The sequence below is a fragment of the Dinoponera quadriceps genome, unplaced genomic scaffold, assembly GCF_001313825.1.
Source record: "Dinoponera quadriceps isolate SergipeBrazil2010 unplaced genomic scaffold, ASM131382v1 scaffold5685, whole genome shotgun sequence".
Lineage (NCBI taxonomy): Eukaryota > Metazoa > Arthropoda > Insecta > Hymenoptera > Formicidae > Dinoponera > Dinoponera quadriceps.
The window spans coordinates 79,119-92,649 of NW_014560135.1; the positions used below are offsets into that span (position 1 = coordinate 79,119).

A 13,531-nucleotide genomic window follows, 5' to 3' on the forward strand; every position below is an offset into this window, starting at 1 on the left:
TCTCTTTTTGAGGCTCTGAATTACCGTCAAACGTTTGGCGTCGCTTTTAAATGCAATATAGATTAATTTGTAATTTTTTATTATTTTTTCATTATATTGAGTTCTATGGGCAATACATCCTTAAACCGCGGGCTGTCAGACCATTATCGGGATAGGATAGCAACGATGTCGAGAAATAAATAAGAAGCTGCGTTATATAAATAAATATCGCATCATGATGTATTTAACAACCAGTGGTAACAAAGGTAGGTGTGTGTCTCTTTTACATACTTGCGGTAGTAACAGAACAGCGTTCTTGTACAAGCTGCGCAAACTGTATAACTTTTCATACACACACACACACACACATGCATATATGTATGCATGTTTCTACACATGTGTATGTGCATGGCTTTGAACTTTGAAAGTAAAGTTCGTAACGTAACAATGTTTGTGTGTATATATATATACACACACGCACACACACACAATTAAGAAAAGAAAACGATTTGTTCTCTCTGTCCCATGCAGCTAATATAACCCATAGGATGTAATGTGAAATTTTTGCAATACTAAGTAAAAGAATGTGTATATGTGTACATATATATAATGTATATGTACACATTTCCTTTCTTCATATATACGTATGTATGTATCTCTTTCTCCCTGCCCCTTCTTAAAGAATATTACTCTCTCTATAGCGAAATGTATTTTATTAAATATATAATCGTATGTTTTACACAATGGTTTCTCGTTTTAAATATCTGTATATAATAACTATTGTATCGTATGTGAAATTTGACGATATTTCACGTATGTACACAGCTTTATCTCACTGCTACATACCATACTTTTTTTTGGTCTTACGGAGCAGTACCGCAGTTCGGTAGAAAGTTCTTTGGTAGAAGCATGCGTTTCTATCTCGCGTAACATTATTTCACAATGTGGATAACACAAGACGTTACTCAATTAATGCGCGCGCGTCTGTTCCCTGAGTTGGTATACAACCACTTTTCAGTCTTAGCCATTTATTATTTCATTTCTCACAGCGATTGCCATCGAGTATAATATAGTCGTTTCTCTAAAAGTAAACAACACTATATCCAATTGTATGAAAAAGAAATTCTATCGATATATGATTAACGAAATGTATCTCTCCCTAAAGTCGTAGAAAAAGAATTGTGTGCAGAGAAAAATCTCTCTCTCTCTCTCTTTCTTTTTACATTTTCAAACTTTAGAAACATAACACGGAAAACAAAGGAGACGCAGCTTTGACGAAACAATTGCTGATCCTTTCGCACAAAGCTGATTAATAAGCCAAGAGTAGGCCTAAAATTGAAAAGGATTAACTCGACAGTTATAAATTTATAATTTAATTGCCACGAATCAAGTAACGTTAATTGATATAGCCCGATTTAATTAATTCTAATATGCTCTCTCACAGCACTTTGTCACAATTCATTCGTTCGTCTTCTTCGCTCGTTTCCACCATTCCAATAACAAAAATGTTTACGTACCTCCTCTTCGAATACTACATAAATACAAGTTAAAGTTAAGATTCTTACGCAAAATGTTGAATACTGAAGAGAAATTTTCTTTTCAACCTTACCCGTTATCTTCATAAATCACATTATTTTCTCTTTTTATAAAGATTCGTCCGTATAGAAATTAATATATAACAACGCTAAACACACATCATTACAAATAGGATTTTCGTAAACACCATATAAAGGCGTTATAATCGGTGTGTGTAAAAAAAAGGCATAATCGCGTATCGTGTAATTACTATATACGTACATGTATATATACACACACACACACATATGTATATATAGCAGTGTATATAACAACAGACTACCTAAAAAGGAGCACTTGATTCACTATGTATCATTCGTTCTCTCTTTTCTTTATAGATTTTCGGCACTTTCTCCATCCTGTTATTATTGAAAGACTGCGAATTGTAAGTGGAAAAGAAAAATCCACTGAAATAAGCAGTGCACGCTTTCTTTTGTAAATAATACCGAGTCGGGTTGACGCGTTTATACGCTGTTTACGAAAGGTAATATCCATCGCGCATTCATTTTTACTACATTACATTGTCTTTGATGTACTTTACTCATAGCAGAATGAGTTTTTTCGAGGCACATTTACCATATATACATATTCATAAGAAGCAATCGTTAAAATTTTCGTTCCAGCTCTCGATCGCGAGATACAGATCGGAAGAAAACTTTCACGCGTGATAATTCTTCTAACCACCCCCACCCCCAGTAATCACAGACAACCCCAGTTTAACATAACGAAACAATTTGGGTTTCTCGTGTGACTTATCTACTCGCGATAGAGCGTAGTAATAGCGACAGTAATAAAAATAAAATTTTATACATATTGCATAAATTCTCGCGAAAACATTTTATTGTTAAGACCCTGCTCACACAGTGCGACATTTTCACGCATCTCCGCGATATCTAAAGCGAGAATGCATTCTTGTAACATGTATATATCTTCAAAGTTGTGTGTGCACTCCCCCCTATACGCTAGCATACGCTAAAAACATTCACACATTCTCTCTCTCTCTCTCTCTCTCTCTCTCTCTCAAGATAGGAATGATGCAGTGTTCGTTTCGCGAACGAACGCCAAAGGCAGCAGTTTCACATACCATGTAAAATGCGTAGGAAACAAAGTGAGCCAGTTACGAGAGAAACCAGCGTAAGAAAGTTCTAATCTCTATCCGCGCTGAGGCGTTTGGACCGCTTGCCGCCTTTCTGCTTCCTGTGGATATTCGTCTCCACATCGGCCTGCTCGTTCGCGGAACTGTCGGAACCGCTCAACGCCGCCAGTTCCAGCTTACGTTTTCTCGATCGCGTCAACGGCCCGTGTTCGACCGCGTCGTCGTGCGGGGCTTTTCGCTCGCGCCTGCGTCGTTTCCTACCGGCAACGATATCCTGTAGCGAGATTCTCGGGGAATTTGAATCGGAAGAAGAAGACAGAGAGCTGAGGTACTCGTTCACGTGGTCCTCGTTAAAGTCGAAGACGCTCGGTTGGGCCGGCGAAGCGGAAGTGGTCGCGTTGGTCGAGACGCTCGGCGGTCGCAGCAGCCGAGCCGACGGCGGGCTCGAGGAAGCGTTGGAGGCCGAGGAGGAGACCGAGCTGGAAGTGGAACGTTTCTGCAGCTTGCGGCGCTGCGCGAGCTTGGCAGCGTCGACCTCGCGCAAACGGAAGCCCTCGATGGCGGCGATAGGATCGGGCGGGAGGATCGCGCTGAGAGGCGGCGGTGGCCAAGGGTGGCTGGTTATCCAAGGGTGGCTCGCGAGCGCGCTCGCGGTCAGCCTCTTGTTGGGATCCAGCGTGAGGAGGCCCTTCATCACGTCTTTCGCCGGGCCGGAGAGGTGGCACCAAGCGCCGCTGTCGAAGTCGATCTCGCCGGTTCGAATGCGCGTCGCCAGGTCGGGCGAGCCGACTCCGGAGGACTGCGGATCGCCCGAGAGCATGAAATAGAGAACGGCGCCCAGGCTCCAGAGGTCGCAGCCCTCGTCGTAGCCCTGGCCGGTCATTACCTCCGGCGCGGCGTACGGGAGGGTGAAGCAGGGCGTGCGCAGCGGCTCACAGCCGCGCTTTATCCGAGCGAAGCCAAAGTCCACTATTTTCACCGGCGAATCCTCGCCCTTGTGCGCGAACACGATGTTCTCCGGCTTGAGGTCGCGATGCACGACGCATCGCGCGTGCATGTACTGCACCGCGGACACCAGTTGCCGCAGCACTCGGCGCGCCTGCTCCTCCGTGAAGCGTCGCCGCTGTCGCAGCAATTCCCCGCCCGACAGCAGCTCCATCACGAGATAGGTGTGCACTCCGTCTTGGTAGACGTCTATCAGCTTCACTATGTTCGGGTGGCCCTGGCAAGCGCGCAACAGATTCGGCTCCCGGACGCAGTTGATCCTACGGCTGATGATCTTCACGGCGAACTCCTGCTGGGTCTTGCGGTGGCGACATCGCAGACAGACGGAAAAACTGCCGTCGCCCAGAGTTTTCTCGCTCACCTCGTACTGTTGCAGGAAGTCTTCGGACAGCCGTGACGACGACTCGCCGCCGCTGGACGCCGCCTCGCCTTCTTTGAACATAATCGGAGGCGCTACGTACGAGTAACCCTGTAAACAATCACGCGTGTTATTATACATCTTTACCTCCCTCCCTCCCTCCCTCCCTCTTCTCGCAGCTTCCCCTGAANGGCGGGACGACCGCCGGGCTGTAAGCGACGACCATCTTTGTAAACTCGTCCGAGAAGTTGCTGGTGTCCAATTCGTGCTGGATGCGAGGAACGAAGGGCGGTTTGATCTGCCTCTTCTCCAACGCCTCCCAGCTGAAGGGTGACGGCGCGTTCTTAAAGAAGGGATGCTCCTTGAGCTCGTTGGCGTCGCGCGGCCCACCGCCCAGTCTTCGTCGCGGATCCTTCACGAGAAGACGACCGATGAAGTCACGCACCGTCGGGCTCAGGTAGTCCGGCATCGGCGGTTCCGTCCTCAGTATCCTCCTCGAGATTTCCTGCTGCGAATTGCTCTCGCCTTCCACCGTGAAAGGTGACGAACCGGTCAGCAGCTCGTACGTTAGCACGCCCACGCTCCACCAATCGACAGCCTGCGACAAATTCGGATTTTTTATCGTCCGGACAAATCCGTTCCGGGAATTCTCTCCGGGAATACTTACGATGTCGTGACCGGCCATGCCCCCTCGTACAACTTCCGGTGCCATATATTCGATAGTTCCGCAAAACGAGTAGGCACGCGCGTTGCCGTTCCTCTCGTGCGGCAGGAACTCTTTACTGAGTCCAAAGTCAGTCAGTACAATGTGCCCTTCTCGATCTAGCAGTATGTTCTCCAGCTTGATGTCCCGATAAATTATACCGAGCTGCGACAACAACGACGCGTGTTTAGAAATCTTGCGCGATTTATTCATCAATGAGCGCCACTACCTACCTTGTGAAGATGTTCCAGCGCCAAAATTATTTCGCCGACGTAAATGCGTACTTCATTTTCCGGAAACTGTTCGCGTAGATACAGATGCGTAAACAATTCGCCGCCGTTCACATAATCTGAAAATTCACAATTATTTTTCAAGTTCTGCAATACGACATCAGAATGAATCTGAATGAAACTCGGAAAAATTACCTAAAATTAGATGGAGTTTCGCATCAGTCTGAAACGCGTAGTGCAGAGTCACCAGGAAGGGACTGTCTCTAACGGCCTCCAGGACTTGCCTCTCCGTCTTCGTATGCTCGGTTGTTTTCTTCTTCTGCACGATGGCAGCCTTCTTCAAGACTTTCATGGCGTAAAGCCTGCCAGCGTCGGTGCCCGTCCTCTTTCGCACCAGGAAGACCTTGCCGTAAGCTGTCGTAAAAGCAAAAAATGAGAAGCAATCGATAGAGGCGTGATTGCCCGCAAATAAAAAGTCCGTTACCTCCGGTGCCAAGAACTTTGAGCAGATCAAAGTGCGTCATATCCACCCTCTGGTTCCTGCTGTCGGCCAGATTCACTGTAACAGAGAAACACAATTTTCCTAGAGAAAAACATTTTTCAAGTACACCCTCTTTAAGAGGCCGTTCATTTTCGGGAATTGTAAGCGCGGCTTTCGCGAGACAAACTGTGTTTGGCTGGAAAAAAAAAGACACACGGGAAGAAGAAGAAAAAAATATCTCGAATGTCCGGCCGGAATGCCGATACAAACGATGCAGCTAATATCGGCAGGTGCGTCATGAATGCGAGCGATTTACCGCGTACGTAATATCTGCGTCGCCGCTAATTGAAAATATAACGTAATAAATACGTCTCTAGTAAAAAAAAAAAAAAAAAATAAGTATTCCGTATATACGTTACGATTGTTTCTCTCCTCATCGTTTATCCTATCAATAATGTCGGTCGATGATAAGTGTCGACGTTTCTTCGTTCGTTTTGTGAGCGAACGTTGTGTGTGTGTGTGTGTGTGTGTGTGTGTGTGTGTGTGTGTGTGTGTGTGTGTGTGTGTGCGTGCGTGCGTGCGTGCGTGCGTGCGTGCGTGCGTGTGTGTGTGTGTGTGTTTAAAAAGAAAAGAGCCGAGCTATTCGTTCGTTTTGTCGAATCATTCGATGACGGCGCAAAAAGTTGGGACCTCGAGAGATTATGTGCGCGCAAGTAGGTCGTGATTCTGCACAGCAATTATTGCCGTTAAACGGCATTGCCCGCTTTCACTTTTTCACCTCTGTATCCTTTGTGGATTTTTCTTTTTGAGGATTCATTCAACTGCGATAAGAGATCTTGCTAAATTAGCGCGAGGAAATCATCGCCAAGATTTCAATCCCACTGAATATGATAAGCAAATAACGCCGCGTTTGAATCCAGCGATTTTTGACGAGGAAAAGCAATTTTTGTCGACAATCCTACCGAGATTAAACGAGATTCAGACAATTTCCCACGGGTGATGTCGCTGCGGGGTCAAGACTCGGTGAGATCGGGGTTCGATCCCGGGCGTCCCCGGCCCTGACTGCCAGTCGGGAATGCGTGTCAAGGTAGTAAAGGAGACCGTCGGCGTACCTACGCTCGAGCTCGACCCACTTGCTCGTTCCGCGCGTTTTCGTGGATTACAACGTGAATTTCGCCGGCCGATAATTTCTTCGATTCGCGGCCTCCTTCGTCGAAGCGAGCGAGCGAGCGAACGAACACGCCGTTACTTCTCACATTCCTCCTTCTCTCTTTTTTTATTTTCGAGAAAAACGATCGAGAGAAGGGGATGTACCGTAATTTCGCGAGATCGGCCGGCTGAACAACGCGCGCAGAAAGAGAGAGAGAGAGAGAGAGAGAGAGAGAGAGAGAGAGAGAGAGAGAGAGAGAGAGAGGATCCTTTTCTAAAAGATACATTTTTTTAATTCGGAAAAACAATCGTTTCGGGATCATTCCGGCGCATCGTTATCACTTTTAATCCTCTCGGCGCGATCGCGAATACGCCTCGCGGAAGTTCCGTCCGACCCAGATAGCCGGCATTCACACTCGCTATTTCGTAACGGGACCGACTACTACTTTCTTTCGTCGCTCCGATTACACACGTGGATGCACGTGTAACCGCGAGGAATTTCATCTCACACATCTTACGACCGAATTGCGTTCATTTTAGTCAACTTTAGCAACGGTCGTGTTTGCAGCACGCGTGAAGAACATCATTTGCATCCAAGTTATCTATATTAGTCGGGCGATTTTCTCGCAGGAAAAAAATCCTCGAGCATTGTTTTCAGTTTCGCGATTAAGATCAAGGTAGCAAACTACGGTATTCTATTCGGCAACAAGAGTAGCCGGGCTAAGAAAGAGCTCGTTACCGTGCGATGATAATGAAAAGGGGGTGTGAAGCGTTACTGTTACTCGGCCGCGATTATCTTCGCGCACGTGCGACGCGCGGCTACACGTGCGGCGTGGTTATCTCGCTTATGGAAGCGTTACGTCAGGAGCATCGCGTCGCTCGTTACGTTTTCCCCAATATTTCTCCTCGTGTTCATTTATCTATTGTTTCTTTCGAATGTCTATATTCCGTTCGTCAGATACGATCATATATGATCGATAATCTCTTCGCCTCTTGAGGCAAGCGCGTCCACGTGTCGCGAGGCGCTCTGGATATTCATTCGGTATTTATCGGATATCGCGCGCTGTTATTATTGATTTGTCGCAATTTTATATTTTTAGACACGAATTCACTTATTCACCGGTACACATTTCTTCGACAGCCCGGTGAGAAAAAAATCATCTTTCTTGTTTCGTGACAACAGGGGACCCAAGTTCGCTACAGAGAGAAAGAATCGTATGCGAAATCGTCATTGATTCTTCTCGAGCCTTTGTATATAGTTTTGTCCTAGATCTAGAAGGGGCGAGTATTTGAAGTTTGCGAGATGTATCGCCTGAATATTAATTTACCTTACGACGTAATTATTCCAGAAGAGCCGGTCGCATCGTGACATAACGATATACGTTCCGTGTGTGTCACTCGTATTCTCTCTCTCTCTCTCTTTGCTGTTGCATCATCATCGTTACATTATCGACGAGTCTCATAGGAGCATCCGAGACGTTGTCGCGATGCAAATAATTGATAACGAGAAAAATTCGCTCTTTGTGAGGACTTTCTTGAATATTTTAATCTCCAGCTAGGCTAGCATCCTACCGATGGTAATGATTGCACGACCTTTTCCTGTTTTCTTTTTCTCTGTATTTATTTTACTCTGTTAAAATTGTCGAACGTCTCTGAAATTCTGTGAGTGACGCTGCACATTTCTTTCGCATCGCACGCCATTTTCGCTTATTTTTCTCAACAAGATTTTGGTTCTATTAAACATCATCATTAATGGTATGGACTTTTTTTGACAAGTTTAGAAAGAGGTGTGTGTAAAGAGTACAATTATTAAAAGTACGGGCTAACTCTGAAACTATCCGAGTGGTAAAGCGTGTCGCACAATGTATTTTTTCTCATCCAAACTTTTTTATATAAAGTTTTTCTCGAGAAGGATTAATTGTTGCGCATTCAACTGATAAGTCGCGAAATTCGCGCGCTCAATATAATCTCTATAAACACAAGCCTTGCGACACGCACATGGCATTTTATCGCGTAAAGCACCAATAAATATTTTTTTTCTTCGGCAAACCGTCCTCGTAGTTTTCTTTACCTGATCGCGTAAATAAAATTCTTCTCGAAAGACAAAGATTTATCTTTCGATTGACAATTACACTATCAATTACTACCGTGCTTGACAATCGGCGCAATTCGTTCGTGCGTTAACACGCTTGAAAAATTGTCTTCCGCCTATCTTTTCGCGTTGGATTTTCTTCGAAAGAAACGCTTCCTATTTCTTACAAAATCGCGTTCTTTCTCCAAGTACATATTATTATAAGTAATCTCGTGTTTACGCGGATCGCCGCGTAAAAAGAGGAATCGAAAACCGGTCGATCCGGACAAATTGTCGACCGTCCCAATGTCACGAATGTACGGTCGAATGCGATTATCGTAGAGTACACATGTGCGGGTTCTATAAATAGAAGCATGCTTAATACTATACGCACACACGAGATTCTAAGTTTAGACATTTTCAGGGATTTTCGCACGACACGTATCGCCAAAGTAAACACGAATGCCCCGGCAATTAGCGTCCAATTGATGATGAATTATCACGTGACAAATGTTTTCAATGATTTCGGCCCTTTGATTCACAAATGGAACGATCGAAGGCATGGTAGTATATTAGTAGGAGAGTTACCGGTAGTATTATCCACGTTACGGATCGACCGTTCAAGAGAAAAAATTTCCATCGACTTGCGAGGGAGAATGTTGACAACTTGAAAGAATCAAGCGCTCGGACGAATTTAGCTGGCTGAGATGAAATGTGAAAGTAACACACACGCTGTACACGCGAAATCTTACTAAACGAGAGAGTTACGCTAATTTCACTCGTTTCGACTTGATTGAAACAAATTCCAAGTCACGTGGATCGACGTTAGAGAGAACACAATATCCGAGAAGAAACGGCTGTCTCGATTGCACATCGCGCAAGCACACACTTGGCGCATGATCGCTAATTTAGTCGATGCTAATGCGTTCCATCGACGATGATACCGACGAAGTTTAACATACTCGGAACGGAAGTGCGAACGTATCGAGAACTATGGGAATTGAGCGCGTGCAAATTTCCGTTGAAAATTTACGAAGAAAGCGTGACTTTCTTTTCAAGAAGAAAAGATAATGCATCACAAAGCCCTTTTCGAGCAGATAAGTTTCTCAGGTAGTAACCCACGAGTACTTGGCGAAATCGACATGGTCACAGCTTTACTTCGTGATGCCTCTCTAGGACGAAAGGGACGCTCGTTAAAAATTTCCGGACTGTGAAATTTTTCATAAAACTCGTCGCAATTCAAATTTTCGACGCGACGACATTTTCGCGAGAAATTTATCGGATCGCCTACTTCCGTCCGACAAAATACGTCAAATTATACCATTTTCAATCTCCCTCCTTATCTCTGAAATAAGTCGATATAAGCTGCGTCATTGCGATGGAAGTACGTACCGCGGTTATCCACAATCGTGAAATGGCATTGTAGCATTCGAAGCGCTCGACGAATTTATGCGTCATTAAATCGCGATATCAACGACAATAACATTTGTCCAGTGATCGAGAAAAAAACTGACCGATAGGTCGGAACGGTAGATGACGTCAACTTTTCCCTTTTTCAACGGAGGAGACAAGATCAAACTTGATTTTCGACAACAACATCTTCATTGTCCAGCGAAAGCGGTTTCTATCGAGTGGCCGCATAATCGTGCGCTTAATAACTGAAATATTTGCTGCTCGAGCGAATACTACGAGTCGGCTGTATAAGCGATTTTCGAAGCGCGTTTCGTAACCGAATCAAATATTACGCCATTGGATGTATACGTAACCATAGTCGAACCCCTGGCTAAGATAATCGCAAAATATTACAGAATTCTCATAAGACACCGTCTTTCTGCGAGCGTTTCGTTTCCAATTTTTACATCTCTCTGAAAACAACTCTCTCGAAAATAAGCTGTGACCAAAATAGAAAGAAACCGCGAGAGATCATATTTTAGACCGTCTGAAACGCGAAATTTTCTCTGAAACGCGAAATTTTCTCACAATAGTTGAATTGTTGAATGATCTCAAAGGTGAGCGAATTATCATCGATTTTTGATAATAAACATGATGAATCATTTACCGTTGTACTTATCGTAGTGGAGCGAGCGAGTCCCTCTTGGAATAACGGTTGTACACAATTCTCTAGCGTTTTACATACATTATTCCGTATCGCTTGTTCGCTTATCCGACATCCGTGTCGAGTTTTCGCAATATTATTTTGTCATTTATTAAGACCGTCTTTACGATCAATCGTGGCCACGTACACCAATCGCCACGCGTTGTAACTGCGTGCTCAATCTGAAATCGCTTAACGTCATACCGAGTTAAACGTATTTTCGTGTATTTTTTAAAGTTTCTTTTACCACGTTCGGCAAGTGAAAACTCTTCGCACGGATTTTAAACGAATCTCTCTCGCTTCAACAATATACCGATTCTTTTATATCGTTCCGTTAATTTTCAAAACAAAGTTTCGTACGTGCAAAGTACCTCCCCGTTAAAGCATCAATTGATAACGGAAGCTCGCGATCAGACAAACACTTTGTTTGCACAGATTTAACCGCACTTCCACTTAATCACGCGGCTCGCTCTATTGTTTTGGAACGTTATCACTCGATTTCTTCCCTGGAAAACACTCTTTCGAAGGTATCGAGAAAGAAAATTGCGAATCGAAACATTGAATTATTCATATTTTGAGATTTCCTGTACATATTCTCTTTTTCATTTCATTATACGGTTTGACGGACGTCGCATTAGTGAATGATGGATGTGCCCATCTCAGAGTACGCGAAATGAAATTAACACGATTGACCGAGAGGATTTAGCGTCAACTTAATCAGAGATTAAACTTTTTAACTCGACAAAAGAGAGAGTTATATCGTGAGAAAAAACGTCCCTGAAAAATTAAAAACGAATGAATCGCTCGAGACGAATGAGAACAACATGGTTGGTTTCGACAGCGCACAAAACGGCATGTTTCGTACATATATATATATATATATATATATATATATATATACACACACCTGGTATACATCATACCAGGAGAAAGTGATTAAAATTTACTATCTTCCACAACTTCTTATCGCTATATTTACTCATCCGCCGATAAGAACGCGTATCCTCAAACTATCAACAATTGGAATCATGGAGGAATGTAGAGTTTGTCGAAGAAAGGAAAACAAAATGAGCGAGAAAATACAAAGACTACTTATAGTCCGCTGGATTACATAGAGTGTCTCGTGAGTTAAGTGGAAACAGAAAAGTGTAACATAATAATTATTGGCGGCGTCTGCGTGTGAGATACGTCAGTCGAAGAGAACGTAACGACGAAAAGCGCGCACATACTGTGTTTCGAGAAGGTGTTTGCCACATTTGGCGCGGCCTGAATCAACTCGGCAGCACTTCTCTCTCTCTCTCTCTCTCTTTTCAGGGCGCACACGACATTTACAAAAATACCGCGCCGCTGTGTGCGTGAGATGACTCGTATATAGTATCAACTCGATCGCATTTCCGTCGTTTTTTCCCCTTTCCGTTCGAATCTATTCGTAAAAATGCTCAAACTACTCATGGAACATCTTTGTAAACGAATCACATTGCATTTCCACCGAGTTTTTCTCTACGACCCGAGTGAATGGAAGGAAAATTTCTTTGTTTCCTGGTCGTTAATTTTACGACCCAAACGTGATTAATACATTTTAGACGGCGCGTGACTAATCGGAAAGCTATTACTTTCCACCAACTTTTACTACCATTTTTTGCCCGAAAAGGGTGACACAAAAATCCTATCGTATACCTGAGGCCATTTGTCTGCATTCGTCAGAAGCATGCGACCCTACGTTAGAATAAGGGTTTTTTAATAGTGTTCATTAGGAGAGAAAGAATGTTTCGGCGGACGAGTGAAAATTCAGCCCTTTGAATCAGCCTTTTGAAGAAAGAATCGTTCTTCTCTGGCGGTAAAATGAAAGAAACAAAGAGAAGACAAACCTCTACTGTATCGGTCCCGCAACAGTTCCACCGTTTCCTCGCCGCAGACATTAAACGCCATGGATTCCTTACAATCCGTGAGCAAGATCTCGCTCGCACGGTCATCGTCGATCAGCGTGCCGTCCTGATCCATGACAATCTCCGCGCCGATATTCACCTCGTCGTCGTTCAGCAGCATCACCGGCTCGCGAAAGCAGCACTCGAACGACGAGTCGGAAGCGTCTTCCGACGAGCCGGAGGTCGCACCACATCCTCGCTCGCATATGGTTGTTCGCGGGTTGGAGGCTGTACCGTGCTTGTCGCTCCGCGGCTCTAACGCGCAATGCAGACTGTCCTCCTCGCCCATCGTTGTTGGAGGGGAAGAGCGTGCAATGTCAGCGCGACGCGGTCACGTGCGCATAGTCGCGACCTTCCCGTGTTTTCGTCTCACAATTAATTCTATCCTACTGACACACTTTGCTCGTGTGACCGAATATCTTTTTCAACGTATTTTTATCACTCACTCGAAAGAAGTCCCTACGAGAGCGACGGTTGCAAAATACTTTACTGCCGAAACGGCACTTTCACTGGGCACAGCCACCGCTACAGCACTGACACGTGTCCACGAACGTCCGAGTACGAGACGAAACGCGCGGTCCAAAGTGTCACTGCCGACTGCCGGAGGACTGCTACAACAGCTGATTTGGAAAACACCGTGCCCCCTCCCCGCCGGGGCTCAACGACGGCTCGAGCGCTCTGACGCGCCCCGCCCCTCCACTCGTTCGAACGAATTCGCTTTTCACTGTGGAATTTACAAGAGATTCCGAGAGGAATTACTGAGCGGAAATTACAGGAAGAAGGGCATTTCTTTTCCGCAAAAAAGCGAAGACCAAGTTATTCTTTTCCAACTAGAAATTATTTATAAGAAAGAGCAGGTTTTAT

General features: G+C 44.7%; 1 protein-coding gene across 1 annotated transcript; it reads right to left on the reverse strand.

Moving 5' to 3' along the window:
• Positions 1-192: 192 nt before the first annotated feature.
• Positions 193-13,276, reverse strand: LOC106750635 (ribosomal protein S6 kinase alpha-5-like). Its single transcript, XM_014631102.1, has 7 exons — positions 12,611-13,276; positions 5,431-5,505; positions 5,142-5,360; positions 4,950-5,065; positions 4,681-4,881; positions 4,205-4,611; positions 193-4,146 (listed from the first exon to the last, which is right to left on the reverse strand). Exons 1-7 carry the CDS (start codon positions 12,954-12,956, stop codon positions 2,700-2,702), a joined length of 2,811 nt encoding a protein of 936 aa, XP_014486588.1. The 5' UTR covers positions 12,957-13,276; the 3' UTR covers positions 193-2,699.
• Positions 13,277-13,531: the final 255 nt, after the last annotated feature.